The following is a 23,574-nucleotide window of genomic DNA, read 5'->3' on the forward strand; positions in this document are numbered from 1 at the left end:
AAAGGTAACAATCAAAAGTTGAAATTATGTTTTTGGACTTCTTGATTCTTGGTTATGTTCAGTTGTTGTATATTTGAATATTTATTTCTGAAGGAGAAAGCTTTACTGTACAATATACTCATTAGACCTGATTAATGGGCTACATAAATGAGAATAAAAGCCTGATTTGTGTACTCAATCTCATATGCTTAATTGCATTATTCTTGTTGAACAATTTTTACTTGGCTACTTATTTTTTTATTTGCATATAGGACTTCCAACACATTTGACATTTTATGCAGTGGGTGATTTCATTTACTCTCCTCATCTTGCATGTAGGTGTGTTTCTGAAGGAGGGACAGTTCCTGGAAGTTTGGGCAGCTTCAGCTTGTCTCACTGCGGTCAGTCTGTTGACTGATGGCTGCTTTCCTACTGTAGTTCACCAAACATCCAGGCCTACAGACTGGATGGCACTGACACATTTAGGAGAAGTTAAAATCAAGAGACAAAATATATGACATGGTGAGATATGAGAAACACAGGCCTTCTGTATCTTTTAATATTTCGTATTTATGTAACACTCTTGTTTTTCTTCCTCTGTTAGACCTATTCTAATTTAGCTTGTGTTTTCGCTTGAGTTTTTTCTTCTTCATTTTTATCTCAGGTTGGTATTTAGGCTAATAGTGTATTATGCCCTTACACGTTCAGAGATGATCCATCCAGTGTCTAACTATACATTTTGACCATGCACCCTGGTGTAGCCTTCAGAATGTATGTGCTTGTAACGCACCCATTCTTCACGTTCTGTCCTGTCGATACGGGCAGTTAAAAGTATGTATAGCCTCTATCACGGTCCTATGGCGTACTGCCGAAAGCCGTAGCCACCTGTATGTACAACAAACCACTCAGGTAAGGCCTGACCACAGAAGTAGCCGTGTGGGACGTGTCTCTAAACATCAAAGGGGCCAGCACACATTTCGACAGTTGTAGTGAGAGAATGAGAGAAGCGCTGCTTCCTCGCAAATTAAGCGTCCTAGGTCGCCGCGCACAACTGGCAAACCTCTCCAGAAACGTCCATTTATCTCAACAACGACATTCAATGAGACATTTTAGTTTGTTTTGTCGTTGTTTTTTTTACGTCAACGTTCACAATGTTACCCGCGAAATATCGTAGTGTCCTAGTTTTCTTCGGAACTTTTTGGTTTTACGCATCTTTTTCCCACGGGAGCGGATTTAGACATTCAACTATCTTGGACCCTCATGGGAAATACCATCTAAAGTGGAGGTTTGACCGGCGAACAATTACTTTCGAAATAGAAGTGGAAACGAGAGGATATGTAGGATTTGGTCTATCTCCCAACGGTGCAATGGCGTTGTCGGATATTGTCATTGGTGGAGTCACAGATGGAAGACCCTATCTACAGGTATGCACCTGGGTTTTACAGAATGAAAGTGACGCAGCTAGGCCTATGCCTTGCTTTTTTATCACGAGGTGGGCTACTTTCAATTGCATTTTTACATACTTCAGTTGTGCTGCTATAGGAAAATAATGATTTATATTACATTTATGTTGAACTATTTTCCCAGGGCTATTTGGGTATACTGTGGGTGTTGAAATAGTCCGATCTAAATCCTGATTAAAATAGCTACAAAATATATTCATTGAGGATCTCCAAATTGAACCAATAGTGACATCTGTTATTGGTTAGGTGTAACTGGGTATGGTAAACTTCTGTGATGCACAGCCTGCCACACATGGCTTAACTCCAACAGTGTAAGGGGTCTTGATATTGCTAGACATCACAGGAATCTCGCTCTGCTTCAGGGATCAAGGATAACATTTCTGGCGATGATGCCACACAATCTAAAATAACCTCTCTCATTGTGTTACCAGAAGGAGACAGTAGCTGTAGTTTTGTGCCAATGTTGTTGTTGTTTGCCCGCCTTAATGGAAAATTGTCATACATATTTGCAAGCTAGGCTTGGCAGTGACAGCCAGACACTTGCCAAACAACAGCCCCATTTTATACCTGGTGCAAACATGGGTCCTGTGTCCTGAGGTCCAGATTCTGATTGTACCCACATTTTGAGAAATCTGTCTGCACATGGTATTACAATGTGTCTCCGATCTGTCCACGGTGTCCCCATTGTGCCCAGATTTCCTGGTTCCTCCCTGTATGCTAATTATTACAGAGCTATTCTTTCAAAATAATATTGATTGATTTATTTTAAAGACACGTAGTCGATGGTGCCACCTGTCTATGATTTTAAGAGTTGTCACTGTGCAGATCCGTCTACACTTGTAAGATATCCAGACACAATGCCTGACTACCTCCGGAGGTGTTCAATGCCTGACCAATGCATGCCAGGAAGATCCGATCACAATCCGATCACAATGCGCCTTTTAATCGACTACGCCTGTCTAAAAATGTGGGGACAATCAGAACGTGGACAAGATCAAGACAAAAGACGCTAGTGCCAAGACGTTAGCGCCAGGTATAAACGGGGCTGAAGACAAATTAGGTATAGTAACTGTAGTAACAGTCGTCATCCTAGCTATAGTAATCGTACAGTAATAGGTCACTATTAATAATAATAACAGTAATGCACATTTGTTGTTTAGAGTGCTCTTTCAATTGTGCCATAAGAACACTGGTTTTCCCCAAGTTTAGTGATTTACATCTATGTATCTATAATTAAATTGAAGAGCTCTCTTATCCCCTCCCTCATTTTTGGTTAATTACAGTATTATTGCAGCCAGAATAGTTGTGTTTTATCCGGCATGCTTTCGACAGGATTACTTTGCAGACGCCAAGAGAAAAGTGCAAAGAGATGTTCAGCAGAACTACAGGCTGGAGTACGGCAGGGAGAACAATACACACACTGTCCTGGCTTTCAGCAGGGACCTCCTGACCTGTGACACAAATGACAAGGACATCACGGTACGTGGGTGGTGGAAGTGTTTTATCTATGGGAAAGGTGGGGGTTGTTTGGATGTTTCAATGTCTGTTTGTGTAGGGGGTAAGGTGGGTGGGCGTTTTAGTTGAAATGTCAGTTCATGCCCGAGGTGTCATAGTGCTTCTTACAGAATTTTCTAATGGAAATGAATTGATATATAATAGATGTGTAATATGTGCTGCCCAGGAAAGCACAGTGAGAGTGATATGGGCCTACCACAGTGAAGATGTGGGACCGTCAGGACCGGTGTACCATGGAGTGAACAGGGGGAGGAAGAGTATGAGGCTACTCGACCCAGGAAGTAAACCTAATATTACCTCCGGGACTGACTTTTTCAACTTGCAAAGCCTTAACGTAAGTGTGACAGCGGGAGAAGACGAAAGCTACCCGCCATCCATCCGTCTCTTAAACAAACCTGATACCACTTCTGGCTTTTGTTACTTCTGAGAGACCTTTCCAACTCCTGAGACCGTATTTGCACTGTGTGAGATTCAGTCACATTTTTTATCAAGAGTAAACATCGGTCTTGCTGTCTTGTTGTTTCTCTCAAGATAGGTGCCGGTGCCGTACAAGGACACTACCTACTGGTGTCAGATGTTTAAGATCCAGAAGGTACAGCAGAAGCATCACGTAACTAGAGTAAGTACACGCTTGGAAATCATTGAGCTATATTAACATCACAGCAGAAAAACAATAGCAAATCGACGACAGGCGTTCTCTTGAGGAAAGACTAGCCGATAGTTCAGTCATGGCGCGGTCAGTTCGTTTACCCTTCTCTAAAGGCATCTCACCTGGATCATTTGAGGTTTTACTTGTCTGCCAGCCTCCCTCTTTCATTGCTGTCGTCTGAAGTATGTTCCCCCCCTGTGGGGAGCTTTCTCTCACTTCTGAGCCGCAGCTGCAGCTTGTTTGCGGCTTCAAATTGCTACTGTGTATCATAAAGAGCCATTGCTTTAATGATATACCCCAAACATAATTGAACAGGTATGAAACCAAAAAGGCTTCAAAACACACTTGATTAAAGGAGGTAGCGCGTACAATTTAGAATCAAAGGTATGGTACGATGACACGTTGATTTGTCATAAATACCAAATGTACTCTTAAAACGAAAGACCAAATGTGCTCGTATGTTTATCTACACTGCCTTAGCTATATAATGTAATATGGAAGAGTGGTGCTGTATCGTGTTATCATTTGTCATATCACTTACAGTAGGACTATTCTGTCAAGTCAAACACTGTTACACAAAAACAAACAAAAATGCAAATATTGAGAGCAGTGGAATGTGCAAAATGTATTTCTCAAATGCTTCTATGCATTTGTCTCTCTGGACACACTATTCAAGGTGCGCATCTCATTGCTTCTTTTGATGTTGCCATGGCTATGGCCTCTTCGACTTTCGAATGCCTGGACTGAGCAAGAGCTCAAAACAAAGAGTCTTCAGTCATTAAGTGAACCAGAGCCAGAAAGAGATAAATATAGCTCGCGCCCTCTTCTCTTACTTCCCCTCCAGCACATAGCTTACTGTACTAACCATGGAGCTGGTTCTTCTCTTCTGTTCTCCACTCTTCCACTCTGATGATAACAATTAGAGCATAGACTGAGAAACACCAGCACCATTTTAGACTAAAAAAATGCTCCAGTGGAGAAAAAAAAGTGTGGAAAATCCTAGCCTTATTAACTGCCGGGGGTCTCTGATTCCACTATGCACAACACACGCTGTTGTTTTAAGATAGCCCATATATTGTTGTGAACTCTTATTTTAGAGGGATCTTTGCATGACGATCTTTGTATTATGTAAGATACTAAAAGAGTCGCTAGCACACAATTAGGGTGAAACGGAAATCATTCGGTTATCCAAATGGGAGTCAGGCTGTTGTCATTAAACATATTTTTCCATCCCAGATGTTTTCATGTGCGTGTGCATGATGTGTGAGTCAGCGAGTGAGAGGCAGTATGTAAGACATCTGTTTTTATGCGTGATCTGAATAGGACTGTCTCATCCAATTCATCTGTGGTCTATAAAGAAAAATGACTGTTGTTCCTTTTTGGGTTTTAAAGCATTTATACAGAAGTTTAAAAGAGCCAGTCTCATTTTCCCTGTGCACGCCTATCCTGACATAAACATTTCAAAAACATTCCCATGGTATTTTCTCAGTCGCGGTTTCTCTCTCTACCCTCTGCTCCACCTGTTTCATCCCTCTGGGGGATTTATTTGGCCTTTCACCACCTCACCCCACCCGCTATTATCTTGGGCACCGCAACCTCACTTCCTGTTTAGCTGACTCTGACTTTCAAGACTTCCTGAAAACTGTGTCTACATGACATGCGTATTTTAGTTTGATAGACGTATTCTATTCAATACAGTCCTCTATTCAGAGACAGCGGCCTATAAAGTGTTCAAGTCGTCTAACAAGGGATACTCTTTCCCCCCCCTCTCATGGCACAATCTCAACCTCAAACGTCGACTACGACAGCTACTTCCACCCTAAATAATAACAATTGAGAAAAAGTAAAAAGAAGAATGTCTAAATATTTATATGGTGGTCATAGGCCAAGCTTTGGTCTTATGTCGTGCTGATTTGAAAGGAGGCCTCACAGTATGATGTCACAGTTTGCCCAGCAGGCAGCAAGCTGCTTTGCTCAGAATCGCAGGCCAAACTAGAATCCCCCATTGAGGAAAAAATATTATTTTTCACTACTTCCATCCTATGGTGAGCAGGGCCAACCGAATCCTGTTTATCCCATCTCATGTGTATCCTACGGTTAAGAGCAATAGAATTGAGGTCTTTTAAGGCAAGTGTATGCAATTCAAAAGAAGCCAACTGTGGTTAGAATGCATTCAAATGTACAACTTCCCCTCTTTTGTTTACAGATTGAGCCTTTGATTCAAAGGGGCCACGAAAACCTGGTTCATCACATTTTGTTGTATCAATGTGATAGCAACTTGAATGAGAGTGAGCTCGATGCCAGCCATGAATGTTACCATCCAAATATGCCTGACTCATTTCTCACCTGTGAGACGATAGTCTTCGCCTGGGCCATTGGTGGTGAGGTGGGCAATTGTTTTCTACTTGTAGTGGTTTTAAATTCAGTGTCGTAATACATTTCATTAGCTACATGTGTTTACATGTATCGGAGTGACCATGTAAGCTTCCTTATCGACATGTTCAGTATGCCTCTCAATCTACCCTTACAGGGGTTCACCTATCCACCCCACGTTGGTCTGTCCATTGGCACAGCAATAGACCCTGTCTATGTCCTGATGGAAGTCCATTATGACAACCCAGCCCTTCAACAAGGTATAGTATACCAACAAAGACGCATCATGTTACACCGTGTTACATAAACAATGAATGTGGCTTGTTCGCCTTGGCCATTGTATTTTTTGTTTTTCACCCGTTCACAGCATACACATTTGTGTGCGAAAGTGACCACTACAGCACTTTACAGTGCAACGGTCAGTTACACTGTTAATGGTAATGTTACTGTTTCCTTCTCAGGAGTGGTGGACAGCTCTGGCCTGCGTCTCTTCTACACCCCGGAGCTGCGTCAGTATGATGCAGGTGTGATAGAGACAGGTGTGTGGGTCAGTCTGTACCACATGCTACCTCCAGGCATGCAGGAGTACGTCTCAGAAGGACACTGTACCCGCGAGTGTCTGCAGGAGGTAAAACAGCCAGCTCTGGCGGTGTTTTTCAATCTGGTGCGATGCCAAAAGTCCCATTTCACTAGGGAACAACAGGAGTCCAACATCCACTGTTAAATTACTGTTATGCTATGTCACCTACAGTGACAAGCCTCTGTGAGAGAATATCTCTTTGCTCCTCCATCAGTCCCTAGGCCAGGAGATGCCCAGCGGAGTGAGGGTTTTTGCTGTTCTGATGCATGCCCACCTAGCTGGCCGCGCCATCAGAACCAGACACTTCCGGGAGCAGGAGGAGCTGCAGCCCCTGTCACATGACGAGGAGTTTGACTTCAACTTCCAGGAGTTCCAGCTGCTGAAGGAAGAGAGGCTGCTGTTACCTGTTGGTACACTGCTATACTGTTAACCTGACATGTTAAGTAGTGAAGGAAACATGGGAATATAAATCTACTGCTTGAGCTTCCCATGCAGGTCTAAGCATGTTTACCTCACCCTGTGATGAACAGTAAAGATTGATGATTGCATTACTTTGATCCGCCGACATACTGTAGATACAGGACATAAGTGGTTCATTTTGGGGGGTTTTGCTCACTTATTATGTGAAAAAGATTTCAAACAAACGGCTGTTGCCTTTGACCGCTGTACAGCCGTGCTAAAACCACAGTAAGTCACACCTTGTGTACTGTTGCTTTAGTGTGATATTGATGTTGTACTTTATGACAACGCCATTTTGTTTGATGTGGGGTTCTAAATTCACAACCAGAGAAGAGCCTTGATTTCAATCTGTTTTCTTTCCAGGGTGACAATTTGATCACAGAATGCAAGTACACCACGAAAGGCAGACAAAACATGACCTGGGTAAGAATGTACTACTCACAATCCACATGGATAAATGAAAACATACTTTTTTTTCTTTAATTATCAGTTTTTATGAGTTTACAGAGATCACAACATTTTTCAGTGTGTCCTATTGGTCCTCCGGCTGAGCCTATTTGAGTCTTATTTGAGCTCGTGTTTCTCATCTGTCTGTGTTTCCAGGATTTGATGATTTGGTTGGTTGCCGGATGGTACAATAGTGATCATGTTCACGCCAATTGTATTACAGAACCCTTTAGGATAGGGCTATGGGATTATTTATTTGGCTTCAGCTTCGCTATGCGACAGACACAAAGCACATTGTTTTGAAACATTCTTATCTTGAAGAATAATTATATTATACTATCATTCCTATTTATCAAAATTAAGGATAATATGTCAATGGAAAGAGTGTAGGCTACTTGAATGCCATGGAATGGAATTTTGTTATAGGAATGAGTTGTGTTTCCCCTGCATGAACCTCCTGGTTGATACTTTCAGATGTATGTGTTAAAGACTGTCTGTTCTTGGCTGAACAATCTGTCTGTAAATACAGCCCCAGGACCACAGACGAATCTTGGTTATATCGCTGTTTGCGGCTACTGGCACTGTTTCATACAGAGACATCAAACTAACACATTTCTGATGACTACAGTCGTAAAACAGGGGTTGTTTTCTTCTGAAGTTACTCTCTACTGTTCAGGAGAAAACATGATAACTCATTGTTATTCTGGAACGATATAAAACCGAATTTTAATCCATTGTTATGATTTTGTGAATTCATGCCAATTATTTTCCCCCGAAAAACACATTGCTTGCCATTGCAACTTTGTCCAGCGCATGGCGCCAAAAAGCAATGCTTTTGTGTCTGCTCCTTGTTAGAAATAATACCCCCTGAAGTAGTACTTAAAGGGATACTTCACCCAAGTTACAAAATGTCACATTGGTTTCCTTACCCTGTAAGCAGTCTATGCACATGGTATGACACTAATCCATGTTTTGGTTTAATTTCCCTGGCACTGTTTCCAAAATGCTAACATTTTAGCATTTGTGTCACAAATGGGTAAACTATCACTCACATTCAAATTTGTTCCCGAAACAGATTTTCATGATTTCTTATTGGCTATTAGAGTTGATGATTGTTACGCAGATATCGATGTAATTGCTGACAAATGTTTCTGTGGAGCTAAGTAGAATGAAATAAAAGTGTAATGTAATAGTTGTAAAACATGGTAAGTGTTACCTTTAATTTAGCTGTGGTATTGGCGTTTAATACTGAGCATACTGATTGTCTCCCAGGCTTGATTTCTTGATTATTTTCCCCTGGTCGTTCCTTCAGGGGGGTTTGACCACCAGGGATGAGATGTGTCTGTCCTACCTGCTCTACTATCCCAGAGTGAACCTGGCCAGGTGTGAGAGCCTCCCTGAGATCAACGGGCAGCTCAAGTTCATTGGAGTCAAAGAGATCCAGGTTCCTGTCACGTAAGTATGCAGCTGTATACTGTAACTGCAATACCTATGCAGCGGTACAAGTTGGAACCTGCAACAACAATTGGGGAAGATACTTTTGAGGTGAAGAGTTTCTCTTCCTGGAGCACCTTTCAAAGGGCATACAGCATGTGTTCTCAGGGAGAAGTTATGTTTACAATTAGTTACTGCATGTTATACAGAGAGTACATACAGTGCATTCGGAAAGTATTCAGGCCCCTTGATTTTTTCCAAATGTTGTTACGTTAAAGCCTTATTCTAAAATCTACACAAAATACCCCATAATGGCAAAGTGAAAATAGTTTTTTAGAAATGTTTGCAAGTTTATAAAAAATAAAAAACAAAAATGCCTTATTTGCTATGACTCGAAATACAGCTCAGGTGCATCCTGTTTCCATTGATCATCCTTGAGATGTTTCTACAACTTGATTGGAGTCCACCTGTGGTAAATTCAGTTGATTGGATAGAATTTGGAAAGGCACACACCTGTCTATATAAGGTCCCACAGTTGACAGTTCATGTCAGAGCAAAACCAAGCCATGAGGTCGAATTATTTGTCCGTAGAGCTCCGAGACAGGATTGTGTTGAGCTCCAGAGTTCCTCTGTGGAGATGGGAGAACCTTCCAAAACGACAACCATCTCTGCAGCACTCCACCAATCAGGCCTTTATGGTAGAGTGGCCAGACAGAAGCCACTCCTCAGTAAAATGCACATGACAGCCTGCTTGGAGTTTGCCTAAAGGCACCTAAAGACTCTCAGACAATGAGAAACAATGGTCTGATTAAACCAAGATTAAACTCTTTGGCCTGAATGCCAAGCGTCACGCCTGGAGGAAACCTGGCACCCTCCCTACGGTGAAGCATGGTGGTGCCAGCATCACGCTGTGGGAATTTTTTTCAGCTGCAGATACTGGGAGACTAGTCAGGATCGAGGGAAAGATGAACGGAGAAAAGTACAGAGAGATCTTTGATGAAAACCTGCTCCTGAGCACTCAGGACCTCAAATTGGGGCGAAGGTTCACCTTCCAAAACGACAACGACCCTAGGCACACAGCCAAGACAACGCAAGAGTGGCTTCGGTACAAGTCTCTGAATGTCCTTGAGTGGCCCAGCCAGAGCCCGAACTTGAACCCGATCTAACATCTTTGGAGAGACCTGAAAATAGCTGTGCAGCGATGCTCCCCATCCAGCCTGACAGCGCTTGAGAGGATCTGCAGAGAAGAATGGGATAAACTACCCAAATACAGGTGTGCCAAGCTTGTAGCGTCATACCCAAGAAGACTCAAGGCTGTAATCGCTGCCAAAGGTGCTTCAATGAATTACTGAGTGAAGGGTCTGAATACTTATGTAAAATGTGATATTATTATTTTATTTTTTTATATAAATTTGCAAAATTTCTAAAAATCTGTTTTTGTTTGTCATTATGGGGTATTGTGTGTGGATTCATGAGCAGAACATTTTTATTATCCATATTATAATAAGGCTGTAACGTAACAGAATGTGTAAAAAGTCAAGGGGTATTAATACTCTCCGAATGCACTGCCTGAGAGAGAGAATAGGGGAAGGACTGGAAAAGATTTATGGGACAAGGAGATTGCAGGCCATTAGAAGGAAGGACAGAGGAATATGGACTCACACTAACCCAGTAGGGTCAACATGTGGAGCTGAGCTGCAGCTGAGAACAGTGATACTCATTGTCCTGTTTTAGGCGGTTCTGTTATGTTTTACTAGTTAGCATGCTGGAATTTGACGGCGAGATATACAAAGCAATAGTTTATTGTTTTCCTCACTATGTTTTTGCTCTTGAATTCAATTCATTTTGTTCAAAATAGCGTGTTTTTCATCAAATTAAATGAACCAATACGCAATAGTTGCCGTGAAAATAATCATTTTGCTGTAACGTTTCAATTTGTTTGCTCTAAAAGGAAATCCTAAAATATAACATAATTTTACTTCATATAATGATTACATTACATAGAAGTCAGTTAATTGTATGTCAGTACAGTAAACACAGTTCAACGTGTTCGTTAATCTGATGCTACGTATTGTAAAGTGTCCACGGTCTCTACTGTTCATATGCTCCTGTTTAGTAGGTTGTGTAAGGTAGACCTTGGCCCTGAGAATAATGAGAGGCCTGGAAATGAGAGCCTATTTCATGGGTTGAGCTGCTGGAGTGCGTTTACTCCTGCTATTACAACTCCTTTTGTTCTCATTTACAGGAACGAGGAGGTTTTGAATAGATCAGGTTGGCTGCTCTAAAAAGATTATCTTATCTCTTCCATCCGAGAAAGGCTAATTGCTCTCCAAGAAACCTTGTCGTAAAGACGAACACTAACCTTCTGTAAACACAAACAGGCCTTAGCAGGAAACTACTAAATGTCCCACTTCCCCTAACGTCTACCTCATGGAAATGCTTTGGGAATGATTTGGTTAGCAGCTCTGCCTTTTTTCCTTCTGACCTTAAGTTGTCAAAATGTTGAATAATGTACATGTACACTTATGCAGCGACTGATATATAGCTCATCAGCAGGCGTACGGTAAACATTCTACCTACTTTCACTTACTGTACATTCCTCTTCTGTCAAAGGACCTGGCCTTTCATGATCAAGAGCCCAAAGAAGTATAGCAACCTGTCCTTCACAGAGGCCATGGACAAGTACAGGTGGTCAAAGAAAAGAGGGAAGTCCTTCAATGAGATGGTTCTACAGCTGCCCATTAACGTGCGCTGCTCCAGGTGGGGGCAGGAAGAGTGGTCGGTGAGTGTTCCGTCAGAGCTGGGGCTGAGGATCAGGCAGCTGGGGCTGAGGATCAGGCAGCTGGGGCTGAGGATCAGGCAGCTGGGGCTGAGGATCAGGCGGCTGGGGCTGAGGATCAGGCAGCTGGGGCTGAGGAACAGGCAGTTGGGGCTGAGGATCAGGCAGTTGGGGCTGAGGATCAGGTAGTTGGGGCTGAGGATCAGGCAGCTGGGGCTGAGGATCAGGCAGCTGGGGCTGATGATCAGGCAGCTGGGACTAATCTGGTGCTATCAATTCGTCTTTGACGGATTTATATGAATTTTGTTTAAAGTTATTTGTTTAATTTGACTGTATAATATATGTTTGAATGTGCTTTGGATAGTCATCTTCCTCACTATATTTCCTAGTTAATCCTATTTCCCTCTCTTTCTTTTCCCCTCCAGATTCAAGGGACGTTGGTGTCACCACCAGAGGTGAAGTCTGAAGTCAAGCCTCCCTCCATGGTGTGCCGTTCTGCCTCAGAGCCACACAGCGGAGGGGTTCTACTCTTTACATTGTGCCTCACATACTCCGTAGTCCAGGCCTGTTTCAGCCTTTAGCCTTTAGCCTATAGCCATGCAACTGTGTGAATCACACCACTCACTGTGGAATGAAATAGGATTGGTCGTCAGAGGCGGAGTTATTAGAAGGAATCTTCCATCTGATGTGCTGATGTTCACATGGTGGATTTTTGGGGGGTTATTGTCTAATTATATATAAAAAAAATACTTTTAAAAATGTTTTATGTCCAAGAGTTAATAAATGTTTATTTAGTGTTGTATTTTGGAAGTAGTAGTATTACCTATGGTCAAGATGGTCAAGTTTAGGTCGGTAGTTATTTACGTTGAGTGTAAGACCCTTTTTGCTAGTATTGCCCATGACACATTCTTCATAAAGCCTATGATTTATGGATAAATTGCCCAGAATTTAGGCCTGCAATATAGTCCAAATACCAGTGAAATTCTCCAGAACTGATTCAAATAATTGACAAGGCTACATAGAAACATATAGATGTCTCAGGGTCGTTTCAGTACTGTAAGGCCACTGTTACAGCCTTGGTCACCCTGGTACCGCTAGGAACATCTCTCCCTAAGGCCGCAGTGCTGCCAGCACCGCTAGTCCGACTTACAGCGATTACTCTGACTGAGTAACTCCAATGTGCCAATGTCCCATACAGTCGCAAACAGGGCAAAAAGGAAGGTCTCATTCTTGCTTTTCAGTTAGGAGTAGTTGGAGAGAAGAGTCATGGAATATGGAATACTGTGTTATTTCCAGACCATGTGGATGACATTGGATGAATGGTTGATTGAATGGATGAGTGGATGGATTTTTTTCATCTAATGGATACAGCAAGATACATCAGTGGGATAGGGACGGGAAAAGGAGGTATGTGAATTATTAGATTACATGGGACATTGATGAAAAGGTATTACCATCATTATCTTTATTCTGTTGAGTGTTTTGTTTCTCTTTGTGCCTCTAGTTAGGCGTGGATAGCTATGAAAAGGAGGTTTTCTGAATGGGGATGAATTTGCCACCATTTACAGTGTGGGATTGATATGAATTGTTTGAGAGAGTCATGGGTGAAAACATGATCTTTTTTCCCCGTTCGGCTACCTCTCTGTCTAACAGTTCTTCTATCTATGTTGTTCTATGAGTCTGTGCCGACTTTCCTCTCTGTTTCTGTGGTGCATGACATAGAGGTGATACCATAGAATACTGAAAGTATGAGATAGTATCCATCCACTCTCTCTCAAAACGGGCAAACCAAGACCACCCAAATTTAAAAAGGGATTTGTTTTTCTTTATGCCAAAACCAGAAATCCAAGTTAATTGAGGATTCCCTGATAGTCATATTGGTCTGTATGCATTGAGGTGACCTTTTTTTAAATGATTTTCACCCCGTGTAAATCTAATTAGTATAATAAAAAATCTCCATCAAAATCTGTATGTTTAAGCAATCATTGGCAGGTTTAACAATGGTACATCCACAACTGAGAATATTGCAGAAATTTGAAAACAAATAACATTTTGAGGAGCCTTGTAAGAGGCATCCTGTTGCGAAGTGAGAATCCATGTAAGAGCATTGCAAAGTTATTTGGTTTTCCTGGCCGTAAGTGCCCTTGTCAAATGCCATCAGACATGAAAGAGGCTCTCTAAAGATGGGCATGTTAAGAATAAAGTATGTGGCTGTGGTGCATCAGAGTAAATTGGTGTAATCCATCCAAGGATGTTGTTGGATCAAATTGAATTTACTCCTTAGGCCACTTCCTCTGTTGCTACTACTATTACGACTACTACTACTACTACTACCACTGCTGCTACTACTACTACTACTACTACTACTACTACTACTACTACTACTACTACTACCACTGCTACTACTATTACTACTACCACTACCACTACTACTATTACTAAACTGAATGTCACTATGTCAATGTTACACAGATATAATTACCCATAGCGGATTATTTTCATTTATTTGACATCAAAGCTAGTCCTTTTTGGGTAGCGACATGTTTTTTGGGGGTCCGTATTTTCCAGATATCAATTCCAAACGCATCCAGCAGAGGTCAGTATTTACTAGCAAATTGCTGCATCTCGTTCTCAAACCAACACAGAAATAGTGTAAGGACATGAGGACATCCCTCAGACAAGTATCTCAGTGTGATATTGAAGACACTTGACTTTCCATAGTAAGCCTTGTAATGTATGCATCATTTAAATCCAATATCAAAAGTATGACATCTCTACGTCAGACGGCGTAGTACAAAGTCTTGGGCCAGGATGCCTGCCAAATGTCTTTTTTATTAGGAGCTCTGTCCTGCACTGGGTTTGACTTGCTGACTAACCTTTGGATATGAACACAGTGATCCCTCATAACATATCCATCCTGTACAGTATGTCTCAGACACGGACAGACACAATCCCTCTGTCTGGGAGCTGCATGGAAACTTTTATTCCAAATTCGTGGTCAGTCTCGAGGGGCAGGAACCCTCCGCTGAGTCATCTGAACCTGCGAGGTCGTCACTCATGTTTGGGAGACCGTTGGTTCCTCTTCCTGTAACAGAGAGATGATTATTGAGCCCAGAGGAAGGTAGTGAGAGAGACTCAGACCACTGTCATTTCTCAAGGCCTCACAGACTGCTGTGGGTAGTGTGTAAACACACTCATCTGGCCAAACCAATGGGGAAGGACCTTTTCTCATCCTACCTCTATCCTTTCTCCTCTTCTCTTCTCCTGTCCTTGGACCTTTAACAGCAGCAGACTCACGGTCAACAACTGGCACTCCTCGCGAACGGCATTCGCTGGCCCTCAAGCTGCGGAGACCTGCTTATATAAGACAAGAAGACTGCACAAGTCTCCTACTGCAGAAGGTGCCGTTTTCTCCTGGCTGGCTGGAGGATATGGATGGAAACAAATGTCGATGCCTTTCTGAGGCCTATTATGTGAAGTCCTGCTTTGATGCTGCTCAGCACAGGATGAGGCAGAGGCAGCAGGGGAATTGAAAAGGACATAAAACTCATTCCTCACTCATGCAGTATGAGGCCAGGAGAATGGCAACACAATATATATATTTACTACAGACTTAATCAAAAGCACACAGTGTAGGCTATACTAAAGAGTATTTATCGTTTGTTTGGATGTCCGTCTGACAACACATACAACATTAGGCTTTTGGTGTTGTTTATCTAATTCAAATGAACAGTAAATAAAACTGTCATAATTGCACATAATAATATTTCACTTCTGACCAAAGTCGACTCCCAAGACCGTGTGTGATGTATTTATACTGTAGATAACATTGAAGCCCTTGAAGTGGGGTTTCTAAAAATCCGATCTGAGTCCTCCTCCTCTGGTCTTTGAACCTTGACTTTTCTCTCATCGGCCCCATGGTCTTTGTTGTCTCTGTACATTGCTATGGTTTTTGTCCAGAGGCTAGAGTCGAGTCTGGGAACCATGGTTTCCTCATTACTGGAAGCATGCCATCCTGCTATATAAATTGGATAGGAGGTTCTGAGAACACATTGACCTACATTTTATAGAAAAAAAAACTGAACCCAAACCAGCTTTAGTTGGTTGGTTCCAAGTTCCAACATCAGACAGTATCAGCTAATACTGGCCCTGTAAGAGTACTTACTCTCAGCCACTAGCTAATAGCTTTCAGAGCCACACTCCACATCTGCAACAAATATGCTCCAAATAAAACTCTGACTACAAAGCTGTGTAAAATCATAAATGTTGATTTAGATTTTACTTGATAGGACTATTTTAACAAGATTTCCCCAAAGGAGATTCCCATACATGTATGTTTATGCAGGTGGTATATCATGAAACAAGCACATAGGCTGAGGCTCAGCTTTTCCACTCACTTCTCTATAAAGTAAACTTAGCAAAACTATTTTTGATACACAGCTGCACTTAACTCAAAGACGAGAGATGTTACCAGAAGTAACACACAATGGGCATGGTCTTTCTTATAGCCAGAGAGTTTTATAGTTGGGTTGGTTGATAAGATACAAGCCACACAAATAACTGGCCAATGGGAAGAAAGAGGGATCTGGTTTAACCAACCACCAGTCTCCTAGCTGGGTAGAGCTAAGGATCCTGGCCCAGGGCCTGGAGAAGGGTCTCCTTGGGAGTATCTCAATGGCATACTCCTCGTGTCCTCTCTCCTTTCTCCTTCACAAAACCCATTGGATGAGAAAGCTAGTGGTCCCTCCCCTCTGACCCTCTCCTCCAACGGGTTTTGAGAAGGAGGCAAGAGAGAGGAGAGAGAACGCAAGGAGGATGCAATTGAGATTCTCCCCTTGTAAATAGAGGGCTCTGGGTGAGTACCACACGTGAGTAACAAAAATACTCCATGACTAAACTGAGTTATATTCACTTCAATCATATATCTCACTTTCAATTGATGAGCATAGGGAAATAGCCAGGTTATTCGTCGTATATTCCAATAAGCCAGATGTCCTGAGTATGTTATGCTGACAGTATTTTTAGGCCTTGCTTAAGCCCACGGGAAATATATCTCTTTATTTACCTTTTCGCGAGCGGGAGGAAATAGCTGCAGACCAGCAGCTACAACTGTGTTGGCATCGTACATTCCTGCTCTGCCCAATAAAGTGGCCCCCACTGGTAATACCCATGGCCCCGTGAAAATAGAGCCTCGCAAGAACACATTCCAACAGATTCATCGAACCCCCAAAGGAATGTCAACTTTACTTTGGAGCCGGTCTGTTGTTCATTCTGTACTAGATCTATGTACCAGGGAATTTTGTATTTGCTATGAATGTGTGCACTGCGGTGGCTGCTCTGAGAAGGCATATTTGAAAAACGTAATAAATAAAGATGAGATCCCTCTCCCCATCTCTCTGTGCAACTGGCACGTTTTAACATAAAACCACTTTTATAGGAAGGCTTCAGTATACCGGTAAATATTGATGTTTTGCAATGACTTCCAGCAATTTGTGGCTGTCGGCCAAGAGTTAAATATGCCCCTGGTGTTTTTCAACTGAAGTCACTCTCCCAGGCAGTCTTTGAAGTTGTTGGTCTGCTCTCAAAATTGGACAGAATATTTCATTTGGCGGGTGCGGTTTCGGGCTAATATATTTGTTTCACGTCAATAGCACGCCTGGCTTGACAGCCATCATGGTGCAATTGGCGGTAATGAAACACTGGAGAGCATTAGGACAGAAAACAACATACAACCTTATTGCCTTCTAATGCATGACAGGGATGCATTCTTTTTCTTTGTCTAAAATACACAGACAAATGTTTGCACAGGAGAGAGGCAAGAGTTAAGTACTCAGTGAGTACTATCTATGCCTCCTGTCATCACAGGACACAAACAACAGCCAGGCAGCCAGCCACTCACTGTCCAGCGCACTTTCCATGTCCACCATGATCAAAAGTACACAGCAAGGTCGACCGCATTCCACTGTAGTCTGTGAAAAATCAGAAACATTTGATCCGCCAGTGTCAGTGGCGCACAGCATGGCTACATTATGTCCTGTCACCATCTGCAACAACAGCCCTTCCGTTGACCTTTCCTCTCTACCTACTTCCCAGGATAAGCCTGTGTGAGGACTATGTACATGGTTGACAGCTGTGTTTTCCCCCTTCCATTAGCGACGTTGAAAGTGAACCGCTTTCGTTGAGTTAGGGTTAGATGTGTATTTGAAATTCATATTTGCAGGACAAGGTGCACTCCTGAGTAGAGTCCCATGTTCCTACTTCCTCCTATAAAAGTTGGATGTGGTTAAGATGTGGTGGAGACCACACAAATGCCACAGGATGCCAGTGGTATACAGGATGGTGAAAACACGGTGAGGCGAAGGTCTCATAAACAAACGGCTGTAGTTCAGCACTCCTCCCCAGTACGTTCTCAGCTAACGTTGCCAAAGAAAATGAAGTAGACTATTACGAGTTATCTACATGGCCTGAGTCCGTTACCATGACGACAGACTGTGTTTGCTTTTGTAATTACACAGTACACTAAGGAAGGGAAAACATGGATCGTTGTATAATTGAAACCCTTGACCCTGCGTTGCGGTTGTACAGGAACCACTATTGAGCAACCGCACAAGGGTGGTCTCACAAATCATTTCCACTGTAACCAGAGAGAGAGAGACCCTGAAATATAGGAGTGATAAAACATTTCATTGTGACAATAAGATTTAAGATTACGTTGGGCCCCTTTATAAAGCGTGCAACCCACAGGACTGTGGGTCCATTGCTCGTACATTAAGCAGATCCCAGACCATTCCTGACTGCACCATGAATGCAAACCTACTGGTTTTCTCAGAATCATCTAACGGGGGAAGAGGGCTTCCGGAGAGAGTTGATTTATGTATTTCTATCAGGGGTGGGGTTGGACAGGGGTGGGTATGTTGGATGAGTGAGAGGCCATGGGTCAGGTCATGATGTCTGGTCTGGGCGGATGAGGAAGTGAAGAGAGCCCCAGCGCATTCTCCCATCGAGTGCACATCCGTAGCACCTAGCTGACTGCAAACACCACGGCTGCAGCTGGCAAAATGAGACGCACAAAACGTCCCCCTGGTTGCACGCCCTCTGTTTGTTCATAGGCCACCGTTACTTTCGTCACGTCACACTCACTGAGATACGCAGACATTCTCGTTTCCGCTTCCGTGTTTTTTTCCCCCCTCTGAGTTTTTCCACCTGTGTGGTTTGAGGGGATGTTCTGTAGTACTATTGTGGCAGAGGTGATCAATGTTAGATTCCCACTGGATTTGGTTATTTCACAACCTAGCTGTGGAGGGAGGGAAAAAAAGTAAGTTCCTTCAGACTCCGACACTACTGTAACCCAAAACAGGTATGTTTATTCCCCAATAGGTTATTGCTCTTCTCAAACCAGTTTGAGCTGACCCTCTACAGGACATAGCCCCACAGCATCAAAATATATTTTTAATCAAGTGGTCAAAAGCAATTGCACAAACATTCTAAAGTAGCTTACGAAAACACCCTCCCAGACCCAGGGAAGAGAGAGGCCTTCTTCTGTCGGCTGGAATGCATACTAGGCCTTCTTTCCACATTTGCCATAACACAGGATCTCTTTGTAACCCGCCCGGCAACCACGCGGTATGGTGGAACTCGCAGGAATTTGGACCTGTTTTTCCTGAAGAAAGCAGAAGTTGTTTGTTTTCCTCACAATGTTTCAATATAGTTCACTTTAGGTACAGTGGGGGGGAAAGTATTTGATCCCTTGCTGATTTTGTACGTTTGCCCACTTACAAAGAAATGATCAGTCTATAATTTTAATAGTAGGTTTATTTGAACAGTGAGAGACAGAATAACAACAAAAACATCCAGAAAAACGCATGTCAAAAATGTTATAAAATTATTTGCATTATAATGAGGGAAATAAGTATTTGACCCCTCTGCAAAACATGACTTAGCACTTGGTGGCAAAACCCTTATTGGCAATCACAGAGGTCAGACGTTTCTTGTAGTTGGCCACCAGGTTTGCACACATCTCAGGAGGGATTTTGTCCCACTCCTCTTTGCAGATCTTCTCCAAGTCATTAAGGTTTCGAGGCTGACGTTTGGCAACTCGAACCTTCAGCTCCCTCCACAGATTTTCTATGGGATTAAGGTCTGGAGACAGGCTAGGCCACTCCAGGACCTTAATGTGCTTCTTCTTGAGCCACTCCTTTGTTGCCTTGGCCGTGTGTTTTGGGTCATTGTCATGCTGGAATACCCATCCACGACCCATTTTCAATGCCCTGGCTGAGGGAAGGAGGTTCTCACACAAGATTTCACGGTACATGGCCCTGTCCATCGTCCCTTTGATGCGGTGAAGTTGTCCTGTCCCCTTAGCAGAAAAACACCCCAAAAACACCCCAATGGAAACATAATGTTTCCACCTCCATGTTTGACGGTGGAGATGGTGTTCTTGGGGTCATAGGCAGCATTCCTCCTCCTCCAAACACGGGGAGTTGAGTTGATGTCAAAGAGCTCCATGTTGGTCTCATCTGACCACAACACTTTCACCAGTTGTCCTCTGAGTCATTCAGATGTTCATTGGCAAACTTCAGACGGGCATGTATATGTATTCTTGAGCAGGGGGACCTTGCGGGCGCTGCAGGATTTCAGTCCTTCACGGCGTAGTGTGTTACCAATTGTTTTCTTGGTGACTATGGTCCCAGCTGCCTTGAGATCATTGACAAGATCCTCCCGTGTAGTTCTGGGCTGATTCCTCACCGTTCTCATGATCATTGCAACTCCACGAGGTGAGATCTTGCATGGAGCCCCAGGCCGAGGGATATTGACAGTTCTTTTGTGTTTCTTCCAATTGCGAATAATCGCACCAAATGTTGTCACCTTCTCACCAAGCTGCTTGGCGATGGTCTTGTAGCCCATTCCAACCTTGTGTAGGTCTACAATCTTGTCTCTGACATCGTTGGAGAGCTCTTTGGTCTTGGCCATGGTGGAGAGTTTGGAATCTGATTGATTGATTGCTTCTGTGGACAGGTGTCTTTTTTACAGGTAACAAGCTGTGGTTAGGAGCACTCCCTTTAAGAGTGTGCTCTAATCTCAGCTTGTTACCTGTATAAAAGACACCTGGGAGCCAGAAATCTTTCTGATTGAGAGGGGGTCAAATACTTATTTCCCTCATTAAAATGCAAATCAATTTATAACATTTTTGACATGTGTTTTTCTGGATATTTTTGTTGTTATTCTGTCTCTCACTGTTCAAATAAACCTACCATTAAAATTATAGACTGATCCTTTCTTTGTCAGTGGGCAAACGTACAAAATCAGCAAGGGATCAAATACTTTTTCCCCCCACTGTATATACTGTATGTGTAAATTGCATGTATGTTTGCATTACTATACGCTGACTATACAAAACATTAAGAACACCTGCGCTTTCCATAACATAGACTGACCAGGTGAATCCAGGTGAAAGCTATGATCCCTTATTGACATCACTTGCTAAATCCACTTCAATCAGTGTAGATGAAGGGGAGGAGACAGGTTAATTAAAGAAGGATTTTTAAGCCTTGAGACATGGATTGTGTATGAGGGCCATTCAGAGGGTGAATGGCTCAGTTGGTAGAGCATGGTGCTTGCACTGCCAGGGTTGTGGGTTTGTTTCCCAGGGCCACCCGTATGTAGAATGTACGCAAACATGACTGTAAGTCGCTTTGGATAAAAGCATCTGCTAGATATTGTATTATTATATGTAGTACAAAATATTTAAGTCCCTTTAAACTGGGTATGGTAGTAGGTGCCAGGCACACCGGTTTGTGTCAAGAACTGCAACGCTGCTGGGGTTTTCACGCTCAACAGTTTCCCATGTGTATCAAGAATGGCCCACCACCCAAAGGACATCCAGCCAACTTGACACAACTGTGGGAAGCATTGGAGTCAACATGGGCCAGGATCCCTGTGGAATGCTTTCGACACCTTGTAGAGTCCATGCCCCGACAAATTGAGTCTGTTCTGAAGGCAACTCAATAAGATGTTATTAATGTTTGGTATACTCTGTGTATAGCTAGTATGCATGCTCCCTTGTACATGTGCGCATTTTAAGCAAACACCAAGTACACCTGTTTGAACTGGGATCAGGTATAAATAGGAACGAGAGACTTGACTAACTTTTTTAAATCAGTAAGTGGTGTTTATGTTTTATTTAAGATTCCAAATGACGCTATTGGAACGAATGAACTTGCTCCTCCAACTGCCTGGCACACGGATGAGAGTAAATGATATCACATTTTAAGTCATGACTGAGTTTAAAATAGCACAGGTTATTTTCAAGATATAAGAGAACATTTTACTTCTCGTCAGTCGTGTGACATAGGGCCTACTTTCGGTAAGGTGCTTATGTGTACCCCTATATAGTTGATGCACTCCTGCCATGCAATTATACAGTGGAAGCTGAATTCAAACTAGAGAGTTGGCACATCAGACTGTTGGATTGCAGGTTAAGTTCAGAAGGTAAGATTCAACTCATTTGCTAATGAAAAACAGAATATAAGCCCAGTTTCTCAGGCTCTTATTTTTTATATTTCTATTAAATCGTCTTAAAGTTCCACCATAATCTGCCCCTCTTTCAGTCATATAGACATTTGCCTGAATGACACATGGAATGTTCCAGCTTTCCCCCAAAGTAACAATGATGCCCGTTAACTTACAGAGGCTTAACGAGAGTAATTCAGACTTATCCCCGCTAGGGGTTTTAATGCTCTGTTCCCCTGATCCTACACTGTAGGACCAGAACAATGTGTGTCTGTCCCAAATGGCACCTTATTCCCTATAGTGCCCTATGGGCCCTGGGGGGGGGGAGTAGTGCACTACATAGGGAATAGGGTGCCGTTTGAGACACAGCCTAGCCTGTAAATCTTGGACACGAGAAAATGATTAGCGGCGCCTGACAGGCTTAATGCGGATCACTCACTGCCAACCAGGACGTTTACAGGCCTGGGCAATAGAGGCCCTTTCAGAACCCAATACTCTGTAGACGCTCATTAGCAGCACCATTAGCAAACAGTGACCCCAAATGAAGGAGCTACCATGAGGTAGCTACTTATAGTGCTCTCATAAAGATTGGTGAAATAGTGTCTCTGCTCGATTGAGCATGTACAGAATATACAATGGGGTCATATATACATTGGCTTTATGCCCATATGCTTTTTAGGATGTTGTTGTTTTTTTTTACTTCAGGGAAAATATCTTAAATGCAGCAGCTCTGTTGGGAAGCAGTTGAATGCCTGCGTAGTGCATACGGTCGCTTGGTCATTCTGAAAGAGGTTTGGCTCCCTATCAAGTGTTCTCAAATTGCCAGTTTCTTGAGCAGAACCTATCGCAAATCAAATAACATCACTCTTAAAATATCAGCCAGCTAGACTAGTCTGATGATTAACTGCCCATCGGAGCTGGAATATGCATGCACTCAAAAGTAAACAAGGTGAACTTCTTCGGTTTTCAGCAGAGCTAATATATTGAACAGATCCCAAGAGTTTATATAAGAGGATTCCTCCTCACATTTGTTTGGCTTGTGCAATACTGTACCAGTAAATTATCCATGTATTTTCCTCCTCCACAGCAGGCAGTTCACTAACAATGACATCACTGCCATTATCTTTGTGTTCATGATGAGGGAAAAGTAGAGAAATTAGATGAGGTAAACAAGCTGTCCCCAGGGCGCTGTGAGACGGCTCTGTTTACAGTACTGCACCGAGATGATTACTAGGGGTCTAGTAATACTTGGCTCAAATAAACCATAATGCATCCAGAGGAATTTAAACCTTGTCTTCTTCTGTGGTGAGGCAATGTCTTGGTGAGCTCATCCTCTGACTTTTGATGCTATTAGAGACTGGCTGGCTGCACGTTTCCTCTTTATCTT

General features: G+C 42.7%; 1 protein-coding gene and 1 long non-coding RNA gene across 2 annotated transcripts; one reads left to right on the top strand and one right to left on the bottom strand.

Annotated features, from left to right (window-relative positions):
* The first annotated feature begins 816 nt into the window (after positions 1 to 816).
* Positions 817 to 13,643, top strand: moxd1 (monooxygenase, DBH-like 1). Its single transcript, XM_029753097.1, has 12 exons — positions 817 to 1,403; positions 2,775 to 2,921; positions 3,124 to 3,291; positions 3,493 to 3,576; positions 5,813 to 5,992; positions 6,137 to 6,239; positions 6,441 to 6,607; positions 6,774 to 6,965; positions 7,382 to 7,441; positions 8,778 to 8,920; positions 11,513 to 11,681; positions 12,104 to 13,643. The coding sequence occupies exons 1-12, from the start codon at positions 1,131 to 1,133 to the stop codon at positions 12,257 to 12,259; spliced, it is 1,842 nt and encodes a 613-aa protein (XP_029608957.1). The 5' UTR covers positions 817 to 1,130; the 3' UTR covers positions 12,260 to 13,643.
* A 522-nt stretch (positions 13,644 to 14,165) lies between these two features.
* On the bottom strand, positions 14,166 to 16,028 carry LOC115201845 (uncharacterized). The gene is made up of 2 exons (XR_003879841.1): positions 14,916 to 16,028; positions 14,166 to 14,763 (listed from the first exon to the last, which is right to left on the bottom strand). It is a non-coding gene; the product is annotated as an uncharacterized LOC115201845 (long non-coding RNA).
* Between the last annotated feature and the right edge of the window lie 7,546 nt (positions 16,029 to 23,574).

This window comes from Salmo trutta, chromosome 1 (assembly GCF_901001165.1).
Source record: "Salmo trutta chromosome 1, fSalTru1.1, whole genome shotgun sequence".
Classification (NCBI taxonomy): Eukaryota; Metazoa; Chordata; class Actinopteri; order Salmoniformes; family Salmonidae; genus Salmo; species Salmo trutta.